We start from the raw sequence: 19,956 nt of genomic DNA, 5'->3' as shown, positions 1-19,956 counted from the left end.
TAGGGTCACAGACTGTCCAGGAGCTCACTTATGCCATAACTCAGGTCTTGGTGGAGATCCTCAGAACACCATCTGCCATCTCATCAGGAATACGCCCAGAGGTTGTCGAGAGTGTATACAGGCACATGGGGGCCATACACACTACAGAGTCATATTAAGAGTTTCAATTTTGGACTTTGATTTTTGGTGTGATGTTGAATCCAGCCCTCAATGAGTTGGTGATTTCGGTTTCCATTGACCGTTATTCCAGCTAACTGGACTTTCAGTGAATTTTTGACCTTGCATTGTCTTTTTCTTCATGATTTCACACATCTTTACTTTCAAAGTATTTTTGTACTTAACCATTACATTTATTAACAAATACAAAGGTGGAAACTGAAAAAGGCAACGTTTTTCTTGATAAACAGCCAGACTAGTGTTAAAGTGAAAAATGATGACAGAAGGGTTGAATGTTAAACTTTTCATTACTTTATTTGACATTTTCTAAAGAAACAGACTCTCACAAGCTATGAAATAAAGTTTCTGTAAAATTCATGCTTATAGATGAAAATAAGCATAAAATAGTGATGTCCTATCAATTTCATTTTATTTAGCTATGCATATTTGTTAATATTTCTAAAAAAAGTTTAACTTAAACAGACAACAAAAATAAATAATAATGACATATGCCAGATATGATCAGTGTTTATTCAATTATTCAGCTGAGAACAAAAAAAAACATAGAATGAATACATTTATTTAGTTTTAAATATGTAGCTGCAAACAAGAAATATACGAATAAAGTGCAATTAAATCACAAAACTGAATCATGCTTGCTACTGTTGACAAAAAATAAACTTTAGAAATTGATCAGATTGTTTAACTTATTGATCGAAAGTCTGATTGATTAACTGAATAACTGAACTATAGATTTAAAAACTATACAAATGAAAGTATTTGGTCTAATAGTTTTCCAAATGATTTACTTGTGCCACCTGCATAAAATTGTCCCTTAACAGGGATAAGAAATTAATTTCAAGTGTTGGTAGGAAAGGTTTCATCATTTGCATTTGTTCTTGTGTATCTTGAAACATAACTTAATTAATATACATTCTAATAAACGTTTAACCCTTCCAGCCATATCAGATCCCAAAACAATTCAGCAGCCACATGTACAATATATGTTTAAAATGAGTTATTCTAGAAGCCATAATCATTAACAGAGTTAAATTCCTATTTGTGAACTTGAAAAATTCTCACCTCTTAAATTGTTGGCCTCTTTACAGTTGTCTATGGCATTAGGCAGAAATTTTGGGCATCGTGTTCATTTTTTGGTCAGATTAATGAACAAAACAGTATAAATCTCACAGAATTTTTGCAATCCTTCAGAGATTCATTGCTTTGCTCTTTACGTCATCCTTGCTATGTTTAGCAGGCATTAAATGTATTAAAAAAAGAGAAGATTCAGCAAGGAGACACTAAAACATTAGTAAGTTTTATACAAATCACTAGCAAGAAAGATGAAGCCTTCTGTTTCAATCCACTTGCCAAATCATTACTTTTTAAAACTCAGATATTCTAACCAGAAGTGTAGCAAGAGGTGGCCAAAAAACAGGAATCAACTGTAGATATTATTTGGATTTTTATTATAATTTCTAAAGCTCACAGCCAATATGGTTGGATACCAGTTAGCCTAAAAATGTTGGCACATACTGTTTCAAAATGTACAACTCTTATTGCCTCTATCCCTTTACATACAAACAAACTTGTTCAAAGATGTACTGTACATGTGTGCTGCTTGCAGAAAATCACAGAGATTCTGGATTCTACTTAAAAGTAGAACATGAAAGTCGAAACTACAGTTATTATGATGCTTTCCATTTCCCTGTTCACAAAATATTGACAAACGGGGATGGCATTGGGATTGATTTGTGCTTTTTAAAGGGTTAAAATAACAAAGGTTACAATCTCGATACTTGATTAGAAAAAAACATACATTTAAATGTGATTAGAATTATTTGTAAGTTATAAAGTACAACATTTGGAGATTTGCTACATTCAAGACAGCCGTCTTACTTGTTGGGATAGCAGCAACAGTGCAGTCTCATGACATATCATTGTAGTTCATAGACATAGAAGTCATTTTAATCCCTGTTCCACATAAAGCAGACCCACTTTTACCCAACATTATACTTTTTGTCCATTGTTTTCGTATGTTAGACCTCTTTGTATTAATGTTGTTGTTATCACGATGCATACCGATATTAACCTGAGAACATCAGATTACAGACAGAATTCTTGACATGATGGCGAGAGGGCAGCCTAACATTAGATGGAGGTTTCTTTTTACTGTTTAGTGCAGGTGACAGAATACAAAAATCCCTTTTCACACCTCACAAGGTTTTACTTCATCATGCTGGTGGCCTTTCCTGTCTTTAAAATATACTGACAGATCCTTTCTCTTGTAGTGAGTTTCAGCTGATCAGCTTGATGTTTTGAAAGAAATACCTTTTGTGTTCCACATACCTTGCGCCACAAATGGGTTTATAGAACAAATCTGCTTGACAAACATGAAACGTAAAACTTCTATTTGTGAAGTAGAGGGACACCTGCTCGATTGGTTGGTTTGCCATCTTATTGCTACATGTAGCCGGACCTTAATTTCAGACAGAGTGCAGTGCATTACTTATGTGCAGTGGAGAAGCCATGCTTGCAATGTTCATGTACTATGGGAACTGTCAGAGTTATCACTAGTGATATCATACCTTAATGAGATCACAGTTGATTTGTGAATCAATGCACACAAAACCAGTTAAAGTCTAAACCACTATTTCCCATTTCAGCCTGAGCTGATTATTATTTTATTTATTTCATATAATGAAATGGATTGAGATGTTCATACTATTCAGTATTCAGGGTAGCAATGTTATTTTCATATTTTCCCCAGAGAGAGCTACCACTTGGAAAAGAATTATTAAGAAACTTCCCACTGGGAAGCTTATAAATCCCATAGTACATGAACACATTAAACGTTCAATAGATAAGCCTTATCCAAGTCGTAGCAGCATTGGGTAGAAATGGTGGGCATGTGTGTGTGGACTGAGCCTATAAAATGATAATCTTTACTACACCACCACTAAGGCCCTACTTAGATTTTGTGCTGTGTTAGCATTTTTGAGGAGTTTACATGTTCTCTGAGGATTTGTGCAAGTTTTCCCCAGTGACTTGCTTTCTCAGTTTAATGACATAATCTCATGGTGGTTGGTAATTGAAATTTACCTCAATCCACATGAGTGTTTCCTGTGTATGCCACATGAGTGTTTCCTGTGTATGCCACATGAGTGTTTCCTGTGTATGCTTGTTGTGTATGAAAAGACTAATATTATATCGGTGGATGGTTTCTGCCAAGCATACAACTTGTTCCTTGACCTTGACCAAAATAGGCAGGTAAACTAAATGTAGCATTGCACATGAAAGGGCTATTTCTTCAATGAATGCTGACTAAAAGAATGGATTTTACACAAGATTTTAGAATTTTCATCCAAACTGATGGATACAGATGGGCAATTTATATTGCTTTTCATCTATTACAAAAAGCTAGACAGCCTAGTCAAAGTGTGACTAGAAGGTATGAAATTTTCTCTCTAAATTAACTTCTACCTTCAAACACACATGAAAGCGACTGAGGTATATCTGCAAATTCTTTTCACTTCATGTTTCCTAGATGCAAATTGGCACATTTTGGGAGAATACATGCACATATAAAAAGAACATGCAAGCTTAAAATGGCATTTTTATGCAATGAAATGTTCTTAGAAGCCACCCATTTAAAGACAAAATGTAAAACTTAAATTTCTTATCAAGTAAGTGCATTTTTTTACAGATCCTGTGCTGTTGTAGCTTAAAAAATCTTAAAATCACATTTTTCATTGAGTGGTGCAGTGGTTAGTGGTGTTGCCTCAAGGATCCAGATCTGGTTCAGATGCCATCAGTTTGAAGTTTGCATGTTGTTCCCATATTTGTATGGGTTTTTCCCCCAAGATATTCATTTTTTTTCTTACATCCCAAAAATCTGTGGGTTAGACTGAAAGACAACAGTTGACCCAAAACATGAGCAAATATGCCCTTCGATGGACTGGTGTCAGGTTCACAGTTTATTCCTGACTGGTGCCCTAATGCTGCCTTTATCAGCCTGACCTGAACTAAGCAAGTTCAGAAGATGGGTGAATGGACATGTTCGCTTTACTTATGTTAGAAAACAAACATTTAAATAATAGCTATTCATTAACCAACATTTTCACAAATAATTGTTGTCATGCAAATGTTATATAAAAAAATACATGAATAAGATAATCTGAAGAAAATAAAATGGAATATTAAACTCATAGTATCTTTATTACATCACTTTTTGTAATTTACCTCTGTAAAAAAATATCTGCAATTGGTCTGGAAACATGTATGAGAATTCTGGTGGATGCAAGTAGTGAAACATTCTACAAAAATCATCTGTGAATTCAGAAGTAAAAAAATTAAATCTGAATACTGCTCCTCATCACCAACATCAGCGCGTAATTTTTCATTCTCATTCCTGACAACAAAAGCTACATGACTACTGAACTGGCTGTGTCATTTCATATTTACAAGCCATTAAAGCATAGCTTTCAGATATTGTTTCACGAATTTAAAGCTTCTGTTCTAATTTACTCCAATTTTATTATTTCCTTTACATAGAAGGTTCCTATTTAGCTAAATATGTATGTCCCAGAGCTAAAATAATGCACTTGTTCTTCTATGGCCAGCATAGAGTCATTACAAGGATTAGACCTAGTCACTGGGTAAAATGGAATGAAGAACTTCATTATGTGTGTTTCATTATTAGCTATAATATCACCGAGCTCTGCATCTTTGAAATCTTGACATCTGCATCTAATAAATGACAGCAATATATTCTATAAAGAGTTACTATCTTCCTGGATTTCACTTAGAGCTGCTATATAATGATGCTTTTTATATGTCAAAATTACAAGTTACTAAAACAGAAAGCCCTATGGAAGCCGGGACACCAGCTATTACAATTATTATATTTTCCAGTGTAATACACTGGAAACAAGAGCAATTGTGACAGCTCCTTCCTTAATATGTTATAAAATTACTTAAGAATATATTAAATAAAATAGAATCAATGGATAGGCAAATAAATAAAATAATATAACAAATAAAGAGTTATAAATAGCTACAGCTCATGTCTCAGAACATACATTGAAATAAAAAGAGAGAAAAGGAAAGAATGAGAGATGTTTGGTGTCAAACCTCTAGTTCTGAGAACAGAGACACAACGCAGTAGATATCTGCATGTGGGACAGCTGTAAATGATTTTTAAGAACTATTTTTAACCGACAACAACAACAAACAAAAAAAAAATGTTGCACTTGTACACCTACAATTAGAAAATGAATGTCTTTGCATCTAAGCAAATCCTCAGCTATGATTTCACAACTTCCTCTGTCTCAGTGTAATTACTGTGTTACATGGTATATGGTTAGTGTCTGTGAAAACTGCTAAACTCATTTTAGAAAAAAAAAAAAAAAGGAGACGAAAAGCTTGAGATCAGAATTGTGAGTTAGGATTTATCAACCGTAGTATAACATGCTAAACTGAATACTCGTCATCATGCAGCCCTACACTTAAAAATGACAGTGATGATCAATCTGTATTAAAGTCAGACACGGCATGGAGTGCAATTTTGAAATTTAAATACACATCAAAAATTCTGTTGGTCCATTACATTAATTTTCATTGTAACTCCTGCAGAGGGGTTTCATAGTAAGAGGAATGTTAGGCAGCTATGATCAGCATCAGTTTAAAAAAAAAACAAAAAAAAAACAAAATGTAAGGACTTCAGGTTTGGCTATGTCTCTCTCTGATTTGTATTGCATTCACGAGTGCAAAGGAAAATATAATTTTAACCCCTGCTCTTTTTCCCTTTTAGTTCTATATCCCAGAGATTTATGATTACTCAAGTTTCACTCTAGTGGTTACATACATTGCATGTGAACATTTATAGTCTGATGTTACTTATTCTTATTAATAAGTAATTCCTATCTCTAGAATGCAAATGGATAATATCTTTGAAAGAAGTCTGTTTTCCACTTTAACTAACACAGTTTGCCCAAAGTGAACAAAAATGTGGTTCTTATATCATTCTGATCATCTATCAAATTAATATCGAGAGCTACCTGAATGGTGTTTACACAGGCTGATTTTTTTTTAGATGTTTTGTGTTATAAATAGTGCTTCATAACAATGTGTGTTCTTTTTGCTAACAAATACTTCTTAGCTAAATGTGATATATCAGATTTCCAACTTTGGTAAAAGTTTAAATCCTTACATACCCCATTGAACACTGTTTTTTGTTTTGTTTTCTTTTTTTTTTTGTTAATCTGCCTCTTCACTTTTAAATTATGAACTTTCCCCAGAGGTTCGCTTCATGGAGAATGGAGCAGTCCCTTCACCCCGCAGATTCCTGAAATAGAGCTTCAGTTTCTGTGGCTCGGATGGCCGTCGTCTGTTCCCTTCTTCCCTCATTTGGAATGAATTAGAACAACGGTCGCTCTGAAGCAGTTGGAAAAGATTGGCCATATCAGGTCCAAGCTTGGACATTAGACTGTTCCGGATAACGGTGACTGTTTCTTCATCACACTCCATAAGGCTTCGGAGAAGTTTGCTGTAATATCTGGAAACAGAAAAGGGAAATGTTGAGGTTATGTAAAAATACTACTATACACACATTTCAAAAATAAAAGGTGAAAAATAACACTCAGTAGTAATGGCAGCTTAGTGTTTACTTAGAGAAATGTCAACATTGACTAGGTCATCAACTATTAAGGAAACTCATCTCAAAAATTAAGAAAGATAGTTAAACTGGCAAAATTAACAAGACAAATGGACAAACAGAAGAGATTAGAATGATCAAAAAATGATTAGATTAATACAACTATCAAGACACATCTATGTATATACTGTATCTATATCTATATATAAAAAAATCCAAAGTCTGCCTGTCTATGTCTGTCTGCTTTTCACGAGAGAACTACTTAACAGATATAGATGGGTTATTTTTCTATAATTTATGCGAACATTCCTGTTGATTTTGTTACTTCTCTCATCGTGCTAAGTACTGTATCTTAACAGAAAAGGCAACTACATCACCGGACTGGCCCTGGACCCTCTTGAGGCTGTTATGGAAAACAGGACGGTGGTAATATTGGATACCATCATGAACAATTCTGCTATCCCCTCCATGGCTGCTTTCTTGGATTAGTTTTAACAACAAACTCATTCCCCCACAGAGTACATCTGGGGATCTTTTCTGCCTGGTGCCATTGGGCAACACTTCCTCCCGACATCCTGTCCTGCACTCCAAACAGAATCTACGAGGATAGAGAGGATAGTGCAGACTCAGTCTACTCCAGTTATTTTAGTATGTTTTTATTCTATTGTCTTTTGAGTTGGTGTCTGTGTATTCTATGTTTTTGCTGTGGTATGCATTTGAATTTTCCCTATTGGATTAATAAAGTATATCTAATCTAATCTAATAAATATGAATTTCAAACTAAAAACTTGGACTGTAACCAGGAGAATAGTTATTTCAGTTAACTATTTTAAAATTCAGTATAATCAGAACACAAGGGATTAAATGATCATAAAAGAAATTTGGTTAAAAGAATCAAAGATTTAATAAGTCACTCTTTAAAAAGACAAACTGTCTGTTTTCCTCATGCTATCACATATCCTTATACTTTCAAATTTAAGGCTAACTTGCTTTTCTTCTGCAAAATGTGTGGCATGTAAAAAGAATGTCCTTTTTGTATACATGGTTTAAGTCTGTTCTATTCTAAATGCACATGGCCAGTTTCCATTCACATATTGTTTTTAAATTTCGAGGTGTATGTTGTAACCCACTCTGTTTGTATCAAGTAAAAAAAGACTACATTCTCTCATTTTCTAAAAAACCAGACAGGAGAGTCACACAAACAATGGTTTTAATCATAAAACTATCTGAATGGATCCCAGACAGGCGCCAAAACTATTCTTAGTAGCTCAATCTACTGATATACAGTATCACACACTCTGCTCAAAAGATGTGCAGCTTGTTGTAAGTAAGGTTTAGTTAATTAACAAATGCCCCATAAAAAGCAAGATCCCTGTTTCAACAAAGATCATGCAACTTAGACACATACACCGTTTTATGTACAGTACTATTTCTTTCACAGTTCTAGCCAAATACTTTATGAAAGGGATTTTTTTGCCAATATATATTACACTTTTGATAGTTTCTAAAGATGATTAAGCCTCAATGTCTCTTATTCTTGGTCAGCACCTTCCTGAAAGAACTCCTTCTGTAACCAGACTGACATATGGCTGAATGACCTTTTCTCAGCATTTCAGATTTACCCTTCAAGCACTACTGACATTCAAGGCTCCTTCACTAGAGTGATAAAACTCAGAGGGCAAGAACCAGGAAGCCCCCTGGAAGGAATGGTGTCAGGTGTCATGAGTTTGGAACCGCTGCCACCTGACAGAATGGCTCAACAACTTCCTGGGTGGCTCAGTGCTTCCTACTTATGGATGACCACCCTGTTCATTAGATGCTGAAGATGCTCCTGCTGCTCAGGTCAAAGGCCAAAGCACCAGAAGACATCTGGCAGGATTAGAGAAGACACTTTGTACAAGGTATAAGACATTGTGTGATTCTATTAAATGATTTGACCTTATTTTAATATTTTCAACGGTAAAAAGGACCTCCTTCACTGCATGACAATATGAAATGTTTAAAGGGGAGTCATGTTCTGGTACTCTAAACAAACATCCATCCATCCAGTTTTAGCTCACTGTGTTCAGTTCCAGGGTGTTGGGGACTGAAGCCCATCTGAGCTACACTGGGCTCAAGACCAGAACCAACTGTGGATTTGGCATCCATTCCAAGCAGGGCACTCTCATTGAGATGCACAAAAATATTCACACCAAGCTAATTTATACTTGCCATTTATTTTAGCAAAAATGTGTTTGGGATGTAAGAGAAAACCCACAATGCCCACAGGGAAAAACATACCAGCACTCTCGGAGAGCACACAAAATCCGCACAGACAGTGACCTGAAACCCAGTTTCCTGTGAGCTGCATGGATAACCACTATACCTCATTGTTTAATTTGTTGTTTTTGTTCATTTGAATTTTAGGAAATCAGTGTCACTACTTTGACATAACTGCCCTCTCTTATATTTTACCAAGATATAGAAGACTCATATATGTCTTTGGAGGATTATATTTTTTCCACCTCCTGAAATTTGTGGTGGTTTTGACCACTCCTTCCCGTAACATGTAATATAAAGAAAGGTTCAGAGTTTAGCTGTCATTACAGCATTCACTTGTTTTTAAGAGAGCTTCCTACCTGTTGGTGAAGTGGTTTGGTAGCTGTATAACTTCAGTGATGGCCTCTGGGTTACTTTTGGCAATGCTACAGATGTCTAGCTTGTTGTAACACTCTTCTTGTACTTCTGAAATCATCCTCTGGAAGGTTGCACACCTCCGGATGGTGAGAAACAACTTAGACGTTATGCCATTGGCGATGCACTTCAGGCTTTCTTTAACAAAAGCCTTGCCCTATAAAAGAGGAACCACTTTGTCAGAAAGTGAACATTTCATTTGTCATTACATATTAAACAAGTTTCATATACTTCTGTATTCACAATTACTGTGTGTCTGTTGTCTTCATTTGTCATTTTAAGCTCATTTTCATTTAAGGGCATGCCAGTCAGCAAATCTGATATTTAGTGCAATTTGAGATTACTGGCATGCAGTTAAATCATTAACATACATAAGTTACAATATTGTAGGGTACAAAAAGTATTCATTAAAAACAAAAGTGACTGTCTTCAATTTATAGTTTATGTTCAGCACATTCAGGATTAAGAGTTAGGTTTATGTTTTGTTTGAGAACATTGTGTGTAGCAGATTGGGATTAAGAGAAAATTGATAGGCTCTGGAGGTCAGGAATCGACTCGAGCTCCAGTACTTAGGCCTACCTTTGACTTGCACTTTTGTCCCCATTCCCACCCACAGGGTGTGTTAGCAATGTTTACTATACACTAGTTACATGATGGTGGGGCTCAGCACATAAAAAGGAGAGGCTCAGGTTAATGGCTTCAATCTAGTATCTGCAGTCGTATCCTTCTGACAGCCATGCCCTACAATTCCTATTCCAGCCTCTACCTAATGTGACTACTGCATAGCAAAGGTAGCCTTGCAAAAGGCCCAGCAGGAAGAACCTGGGGCAAAAGGTAAGTGAAAAGAAGGGATAAAGAGATGTGTGCCATCTAATACACTTTGACACTTGAGACTTGCCAAATAAGACAATGTGGGCAACAGTGTATCACAAAGCAATCAATGCAATTTTAGAAACTAACAGTCCAGTTGGGCTCTAATATATATTTCCAGGTCATTTTTTTACTAGAAAGCTTTTAGAACATAAGACATTTGACAAAAGTGAGGAGGCCATTCAGTCTATCAAACTCATTTCAATAGCTAAGCTGTCTTAATAGCTCTTCCACATACTTCTTAAAGCTTTTCAAGGTTTCTGCTTCAACTCCATATCTTAGCAGTTTGATCCAGATTCCTGCAACTCTTTGCATAAATAAGTTTTTCCCGGCTTCAGTCTTAAATGCACTTCCCCTTAATTTCCACAAGTGTCTTTGAGTACGTGATTCGCCTTTAAGTTTAAAGAATTCTGCTGAGTCTGCTTTATCAATGGCTTTGAGGATTTTGAAGGCCTGGACTAGGTCCCCACATAGTCTCCTCTGCTGAAATCTAAAGAGGTTTAGCTCCGAGTCTGTCTGCATAGGACATGTTCCTAAGTCCTGGGAATCACTTAATTGCTCATCTCAGCACAGTTTCAAGTACTGCTATGTCTTATCTGTAGCACTGTAACCAGAAATGCACAGAACACTCCAGATGAAGTCTCACTAGTTCATTATTTTGTCTGAACATAATGTCCCTCTATTTACATTCAACAGGTTTTATGGTATAATCTAACATTTTATTTGCCTTTTTAATTGCTTCTGTATATTGAGTAGATGATGAAAATGTTGTGTCATCAGAAACCTTTAAATCTTTTCCAGAAATTGTTTCCATTACGACAGTGTCTGCCGTATTGTATTTATATTTGACGTCACTTTGGCCCACATGCATCACTTTGTATTTTCCTAAATTTAATGTGCATTTTCATGTGTTTACTCTGTTCAGAAGCTTGTCCAGGTCTTTCTGAATTCTTTTTTGCTGCCTCCTCAGTGTCCTATAGTGTCATATGCAAATTTCTCAAGTTACTTTCTATACAGAAATCAGTATCTTCAATATAAATCTGAAAAAGTAACAGTCAGACAGGACAGGACAGACTCTTAAGAGGACTCCACTTATGACCTCACTCCATGTGGAGTATTCTGTAGTCATGGTCTCCTGTCAGTTAACCAACATGAGATACAGTTTTGTAGGTTACCTCTGATGCCTCCAGCTTCTACTTTCAGAATTAATCTTCAGTCTATGACTGCATCAAATGCTTTTTGAAAGTCTTAGTAATTTATGTCATATGCTTTATTTTTGTCAACTCTTCCAGTTGTTTATTCAAAAAGATCTAAAATATTGGTTTGGCAAGATCTTCCTCTAATAAACCCATGTTGGCTGTTATATAGTATATTATTTTCTTATTGGTAATTTTCTGATTTATTTTTTATTATAGTTTCCATAATTTAGCATGGTTCATACTGTTGACAAAGTTCATTTTGAAAGGTTACTTAGGCTATCTGCTTGACATGAACTTCCCAGATGTTTAATATAATTTACGTTAACAGTATGTTTTCACTGAATCATCTTATCATTCTACTGTATTCTATAGTTGCTTACCTGCAAAGACCCTCTGATAGAGATTTTTCCATTCCAGGACCCTGTCACTTCAGCTTATCTGTTTTTTTATGTACAATTTAAAGTAACAAGCACACTGTCTACCTAATTTAGAATTTTCCATGCAGGTCTTTAAACCATTCAGTGGAGACAGCTGTCATTTTTGCAATGCACCATACTGCTTGTGTTTCACACTGTCTTTTAATCTACACCATTATCTAGGCTTCTTCCCCATAAGTAGAAAGTAAAGCATTTAAATCACAACAAGGTGGCTACACAGTTTAGTAGCAGTAATGAAGAAGAAATACCAGCACTGCATGTTAAGACTTAAATACATTTATTTTGCAATTCTTACTTGTTAAAACTTATATTAGCTTACAGTTGGTAAGATGGGTTAATAATCAATAACATTTTGAATGCAAAGTGTTCAGCATTTCCTAATTAGAGCTTTCTTCGGTTACACCATTCATTCAAATTTATTACAAACACACAGCTCCTGGAATGCAGCTGTATCATAATTTGTTCAGCTATGTTAGGCAGACCATTATTGGCATTTTGGTTTAACACTAATTTTGAAAATCCTAGCTAGACCGCACAATACCACAATAATTAAGTTTGCTGGCAATATTGGACCACAGGCAACTATAGCTTTTGAATCATAGTGGTATAAAACCACTGAGGCTAAGAAATAGAATGGTGGAAGTGTTAGTATGGTATTAAAAATTGTGTAATTTCAAATACTTTTTAGTAAATTACTTTCTGAACAGAAAAACTAAGTGCAGGCCTTTCACTGGAACACAAGCTATGCCCTATTCCCACCTTTTACCTTATAGGTAATGTGCCCACATGTCAACTTCTTCAGACTAACCCTGATTAAGATATTCTGAAGCAAAGGGTTGCTTAACTTATCTTCTAACCACCACAGGGATCAGTTTTGAAGCTTTAAAGATCTTGGAGATCCAACTTCCCCATTAAGGCAAAGAAGTACAAAAAAATCAGAACAGACTAAATGAAATGATCTTTAAATAGATTATATGACACTGGTCATATAATGCTGCAATCTGTGTATTAAATCAAATGTAGCAAATGAAGGAGAAAGGATTTCTATGGAGAAAACCATCACTGATTTTCTCAAACTTTCTTATGGAGACAATAATTAATGACATTATTACCAGTAAGATTGATTTTGCCATCCCATCACACTGAATGAAATTAAATAAAGCAGGCTTCAAGAGGTAAGGTTTGGTGTTTTCTTGTGCCAGTACACTGCACGGTTTCAGACATTGCACTGTGTTCCGACATCAGTTCTCTACACGGACAATTCAGGTGGTTTGTTTTTTCTGTGTGCCATTTTTTGATTTACATAAATGGCAAAGGTTTCATGCAAATTTAAATGCATGAAAAAAAATTCTTCAAAGTGAACCTTGTAAAAAACTATTGACTTTCTAAATAATCTACCTGACCAAGGCTAAATTCCAATAATTAACCTTAATTTTTATTCAAATTACAAAACTGCAGCCTTAGACAAAATAATTATTTCTGTTAGTATTTCCCTTTGGCTTATTATCAAAGGTTCATTACAGTACATATGCTTTTTTCATTCTTTGAAATATTATATAAACCATTTACTTGAAAAATACCTGAGTGTCAAATTTAGCAGCACTGAAGAGGAAGGACTTGCAGATATCATGCATCCCATCTGTGTCACAAGTGGAGTTTTCCAGGCATGCAAAAGCGCCGCAGCCAACCTGAAGTGCATTGTTCAAGCATCGAACAACTTCAACTGCAAAAAAGGAAAACTAAGAATTATTATCTTTGGTTATGACAATAAATGAGACATCTGTTCCTAAGTACAGTAATTGTGTATCACAAGCTAAAATTAATTAATGTATACATTTTACATAGCTAGGTGTTAAATGTAGGTAATTTTTTTCACCACAGGCAATGGCAGGATAATGTCTATTTTGACTTGTCACTTACAACTGCCACTTTTTAAACTGTCTATGATATTCATCAAAGGAGATAACTGCCCAGTAGATGGCACTCATTGCAAACCTGAACAAAAAAAAAAAAGATGCCCAAACTGGGCACACTTTGATTACTAACCAAAGGTACACAGAAAAAATGTTACTCTTGGATTGCTTCTGTTACACTAATTTAGGGAAAGTGATAAAATGCCAGATTAAGAAGGGGGGACAGAAAGAGAAAAAAAAAAGATTAATGTAATTGTGACTACTGCCTTGTAGTAAGGTTCATGTCCCGGATGCTCTGGTTTCCTCTCACAGTCCAGAAACATGCAAGTTAGATGGACAGGTGATACTAAATTTGTTTGTGTGCATGTGTGTGTATATGTGTGTGTGTTCACCTTGTGATGGACTGGTGTCCTGTTCAGGAATTGTTCCTGATTTGCACCTTATGCATGCTGGAGTGGGCATCAGCCCTCTGCGATCCTGCTCAAAATTAAGAGGGCCTAGGAAATGGTATTGATAAATTTGAAGCATAACTTTTCTTCCAATTTGACAGAGATTTGGTTGCAAGACACTAGAAGAATATAAGTTAAACTCAGAAAGAGAAAGAAAAAAAGCATGAACAATATAATAGTAAAAAAGACCCACTACTTGCAACTCAGGATCCCCTAATAAGGATCTTGCTTAGGCAAACTGCAGCCACCCTTACACTTTATCACTGACATTTTATTAAAGAAATAGTTTGTCAAATTGAAAAATGACACATGGTTACAGTTGCAAATGTATAAATTTGATCCACATATTTCTAGTATTCGGTTTAATTAATTATTTGAATTAATGGCTAACATTAAGTTCAAGTAATGCTGTAAGAACAACAAACAGTGATGCAATCAACGTAGGAGGGCATGAAGCTGACTGCAGTACAGAAGTTTCTTTAGAAGATGGTGCTTTGCACTTCAAGGACAGCAAAGGTAAGACCCTGATTAATAATTAATTTCCTAAATTGGTATCACATTATAAGACAAAATGTTGTTTAGAAATAGACTGTTTTTTCTATGACTGCTTTGTTTCTACTAATTTTTTTCCCTCTTTTACAAATATTTGCTCTTTCATACTAATTGTTTTGGGAACACTAGGAAGACATACCTACAGTATTTCAGTAACATTGCCTGCATTTAAGTCTGGCGAAGGTTCTGATAATATCAAATTATTTCATTAATGAAATATTTATTAAAGGCAAAAACAGCAGACAAGATGGCTCTATAACTGTAGAATTGGACTGCTATATTTAAACAATTAAAATGAGGAATGAACTTCCCTCAAACAGCTTTCAAAGAAGATAAATATATTAGATCAGAATGGGCAAACATTTGAAGCTGTGACCCATTCTGAACTCCACCACTAAAACACTATCTGGGTTTAATTTCAATTTCATTTGTTTTGATAACATTTATGTATAATTGTAGCAGCATGACAACTCAGTAAATGAGTTAGAAAAAACAGCAACGATGCACAGAATGTCCAGTTTTTGCCAATAATCCTAAATGGGGCCTTTTCTAGCCTTTCAGTATGCCTAATTTGAGTCACTTGCTCGTTTTCACCCCTGTTTTCAGTGTAATTTAGGGCCTACACTGGCCATGGAACCCCAAGTGGTCACTTACCTCACATTTGCCAGGAAATGCCTTGGATGCCAAAAATCATATATAAAATTCACTAAGTGACACTTGTTACTTAGGTTTGTTTATGTTCATTCTAAAAATATGCCTTATATAAATAAGTAAAATATTTTGTACAGTTTATGAAATAATACTAATTTAAACAAAATATTATTTTGGAATCTTTGCAAAGGCTGATCGATTTCAAACTATATCCAGGGGAGCAATCATAAAAAAAAAAGAAACTTCTGAAAGTAGAAGAAAGTCTAACCGAGAGTATATTTATAAGCTTAGGTTTCATAGCCAAAAAATGAAACCTGGGAAGATAACTGAAGGAATGCTTCAGGAGTCATTCGCAACAAAGACTTAAAATTAAACAGAACACTTAAGAACAAATAGGGTAGAAATCTACTTTGGTAATGTTTTGGGTAAGAACATATCTAAATAAATTTACATAAGAAGCTAATCATTTTTCCATGAAAATGACTCTTGATATAACAGTTAAATAATAATTATTTGCATTTATAAAGCGCTTTTCTCATTACTCAAAGCCCTCAGCAATTGAAGGTTAAGGGCCTTGCTCAAGGGCCCAACAGAGCAGAGTCCCCTTTGGGCATTTACGGGACTCGAACCGGAAACTTTCCGATTGCCAGTGCAAATCCCTAGCCTCAGAGCCACCATTCCTCCTATATTCAACTTGACTCTCATATGTTTATTCTGGCAGAAATGTACTGAGGTTAATGCTGCCACATCATATTTCCATGGTCCTGGTTTCAGTTTCTGTTCCAGTAATGGAGTGGGTTTTGCACATTTCCCCACATTTTAAATTGAATTGTTTCAGAGTAGTTTGATTTTCGTGTGTCACCGTGGGCTTTCTCTAGATACTCATGCTTTTCCTTTTGACCAAAGATGTGAGTGTTTGGTGAAATGGAAACTCTAAACTGCAATGACATGAATGAGGGTATGTATGAGAATTTGTACTGTAAAGGACCTTGTTCCATCTCAGTACTGTTTCATGTAATGCTTCGGAAATATACTAACTGGCCAAAAACTTGCAAAAGAAAAAGGTGGGTTTATAAATTCTATGGACAGGTTAATGCACATTTAATAAATATTTCTATACAGTAAATTCCCTATAAACAAATCACTATAAATTAAATGTGTGAGTGAAGTTTTAACAGTTACCGACTTGTGTTGCTTGTATTGGTGCTAAATATATGTATGTATATAAAGTCACACAGATAAGCAATATCTTTCCCAGTTGGGGGTCTGGTGCAAGTGGGACATGGGGAAGAAGTTGAGAGTTACACCACAGCCAGTGGTTCCCCACTTTTCACCCTTGACCAACCAGAAGACAAGTGAGATCACTGAATATCCACCACCTTTCCCACTTCTTCCTGTCTGTCGCTTATAAGTACAGTGCACAGTGGTGGTGAAATGATTAGTGCTACTGCATCTTGGTCTGAACTAGTAGACAAATCCCTCAGGATTAGGTTTGATTTTTGTCTTTAGTTTTAGGGAAGGCCTCCTCATGCATGAGAGCTGACAACCAACGAATGCTCATTTTGAGTTACAATGCGGAATAATGAATATAGGGGCTTTGGAACTTTCATTTTTTTATTGTGACCGATTCACCGTCACTGATTCACCGTCACTGCACAAAGACAACACGGTAGCCAGCTTAGTTTTCTCCTGCCTACAGCTGGCAGCTGCATGCTGACACTCTCTTAAACAGTAAACCAGAGGCAATGTAACACAAATACCCTTCGAAAAACTCCCCCTTAGTCAGTTTTTCAATGGAAAACAAGCATATTCTTAACCTAATCTCTTTGTGATCAGCTGCAGGTTTGCAGGCTTACCGCGTACTGTGTTTGTCACACGATGTTTAGAATATTTAAACCCAAGCACTGATCCCAGCCATTGCTTCGGAGCCACTGAACCTACTTGACGAAGAAGGCTTTGTATTCTTTTAATCTGAAGAAAGGAGTTTTAAGCTGTGTGCTTGTGCACCAAAGAAAAAAAAAAACTATTTTGAATAAGGCTTTGAGACTGTTCCTGCCTTCTCAGCAATAAAGTTATTCTTTCCTTGGAAACCTGACTTTGTCTTCCTGTCTCATGAAACTCTGTGACTCAGGCTTGACAATACACACAAAAGAATGAAAAAAAGCAAAAAAGGACAGGGATTGCAGCTCAACTTGCCATACCTGTAAACCTTTAAAACAGCACCGGCTCCATTGGGCAGCATGTTATTGGCTATTACAAAAAAGGATAAGAATTACTGTGCTGAAAGGTTGACATGCAATCACTAAATTTGACATGCCTAACAATTTTCAGTCATGTAAATCGATATGGTCCATCGACGAGATTGGCAATGGCAGTCAGTAAATCTGACATAACTCTGACTAGATGTCATATAATCAGGGCTTGTTCTTGGCTGAGGACTAGTAGACATTGGCCTAAGGGCACCATGCTCAATTGGGTACCAAAAAGTCAATCTCTAAGGGGGACTCTGTTTTGGATGTCTCTATTTGGGTGCTTGCAACCGAATCTAGCTAAGGGTGTAACGTACTCTTAAAACGGGCCTGTATGTGATGTGACTTCAGCTTAAAAGTTTTATATTACATTCAAAACATGTAAGAATATGAACTGCAACTTTGGCCAACAGCTGTCTCTTCAAACATGAATTTGTAAAATGTTCACATTTCAGTGTAGTGACAAAAGTCTGTTAAGCATTCTTATATTAGACACAAAAAATGACAAGATCTATACTGGGTCCAGACTTTATGTATTTTAGCTGGCTAGTTAGTGTAAACTGCATATGCTAAAGTCCATCACAGCACATAGCTTGGCTCCAGATTCTTGTATGAATAGATAATGCATGAAGGTATAGCTTTGTATATTTTGCTGTACTGGCCACTAAGCTATTAAGGTGCCCATGTGACCCACCAATTACCAAATTCAGTTCTGGGCAAAAGCAAAATAGAACCAAACCTCGACAAAGACTATAAATATCTTCAGATTGTGACAAAATATAAAAATCTGAGCTATTTGATACTAATATAGTTGGATCTGATCTGTTAAACATTTCGGGCTTGCATTAGTAATTCTTTAAAGTGATTAAAAGAGAAAGACATGGAGGTGCAGAAGTAAACCTATTAACCTTACTACCATCAATGAATGCTTAAAGGAAAAACAAATTACAAGAAAAGTCTGTGCTTATACCAGGTGGTATATTAAATGGTAGCATCAACAGCACAATATAAACATGATTGCTGGCTGTAGGGCAAAGCCAGATAACGATTTGTGTAGAAAATGCAGTTGTTTGGATGTTCTGAATGGTTGAAGCAAAAGAGAAAAAAAAAAAGAGTGAAATATGAACTCTGGTTAAGCGGTTAGCAAAATTGCATAGCTTTGTTTATTTTGTAAGTCAGTGGTGATTGGTGTATAATTAGCGGTTCACACTTTAGAATTAAGTTTGCTTAGAAAGCAAATATAAAGGCATTGCATCAGTGTCTCATCTGCAGTTCAACTGTTCATTATGGACTGCAACACACAGTCATTTTGGCCCCCAGGGCAGAGTTTCATGATGACATCACCCACAAGCTTAAGAATGGGTTTCTGCTAAATGCAATGAATTATCACATTGGTCTGAAAAGACATAAAGATAAAAGCTTGTTTTACAATAATACAAGTATTTCTTGGATTAAAGAACAAAACCTTTGGAAAGGTATTGAAAGGCAGGCTTGTTCAAGGTATAGACCTCTATTGTATGATATTTTGGAAGGGCAACCCACTATGTAAAGAGACATAATACTTAACAAGTCATAAATAATGGATTTTAATGTCTTGATACGTTTGGACTAGCCAGACAGGTTTGGGTTCAGGAGAGACAAGCTCACTCAATAGACAATGAAGGTTATTGTTTTTACCATTTATTAGCAGGGCTGAAAATTTCCTTTTACGACTACTGTTGACTCTGTGAAGAAGAAAATTATACAAGGAAACTTGGAATTCTCTTTATCAAGACCATCATTATTTTTGTGCAAATTTAAAATGTTGAGAAAAAAAATTGTGCCTTAAGGCATACAATCAAAATGAAAGGTGATCTTGGAACATAAGCACAAAGGAGTATTTGAAATAATTCATTGTTGGAACTGCAGATTCAGTCTGTCAGTTTTACTTAATGTTTATGTGACCTTGCTAATAAATTATCCATTCATTTTATCAACAGTTATTTGAATGAAGGCTCATGGACAGCCTGATCCTATCCTAGGCAGAGCAGAATACATGTCTGGAAATAGCCTCGGATGGGATATCACCCCATCAAAGACCAAACTTATTCACACGTGCACACTAAGAAAATTTGGAGTTTATAATCATTCTAAAAGATATATTTTAGGAAGG

General features: G+C 35.6%; 1 protein-coding gene across 1 annotated transcript in view; it reads right to left on the bottom strand.

The window, feature by feature from the left end:
- Window positions 1-669: 669 nt before the first annotated feature.
- stc1 (stanniocalcin 1) overlaps window positions 670-19,956 on the bottom strand; it is a 31,803-nt gene continuing 12,516 nt past the window's right edge. Inside the window, exons 2-4 of the mRNA XM_039769594.1 lie at window positions 13,571-13,713; window positions 9,430-9,641; window positions 670-6,712 (exon numbers count right to left, since the gene is read on the bottom strand). Coding sequence (XP_039625528.1) covers window positions 6,439-6,712; window positions 9,430-9,641; window positions 13,571-13,713 — 629 coding nt within the window. The 3' untranslated portion in view covers window positions 670-6,438. The remainder of the gene's footprint in view (window positions 6,713-9,429; window positions 9,642-13,570; window positions 13,714-19,956) is intronic.

This window comes from Polypterus senegalus, chromosome 11, assembly GCF_016835505.1.
Source record: "Polypterus senegalus isolate Bchr_013 chromosome 11, ASM1683550v1, whole genome shotgun sequence".
NCBI classification, from domain to species: Eukaryota; Metazoa; Chordata; class Cladistia; order Polypteriformes; family Polypteridae; genus Polypterus; species Polypterus senegalus.
The sequence above is the reverse complement of the archived record's forward strand: the minus strand, read 5'-3'. Positions and strand labels throughout refer to the sequence as shown.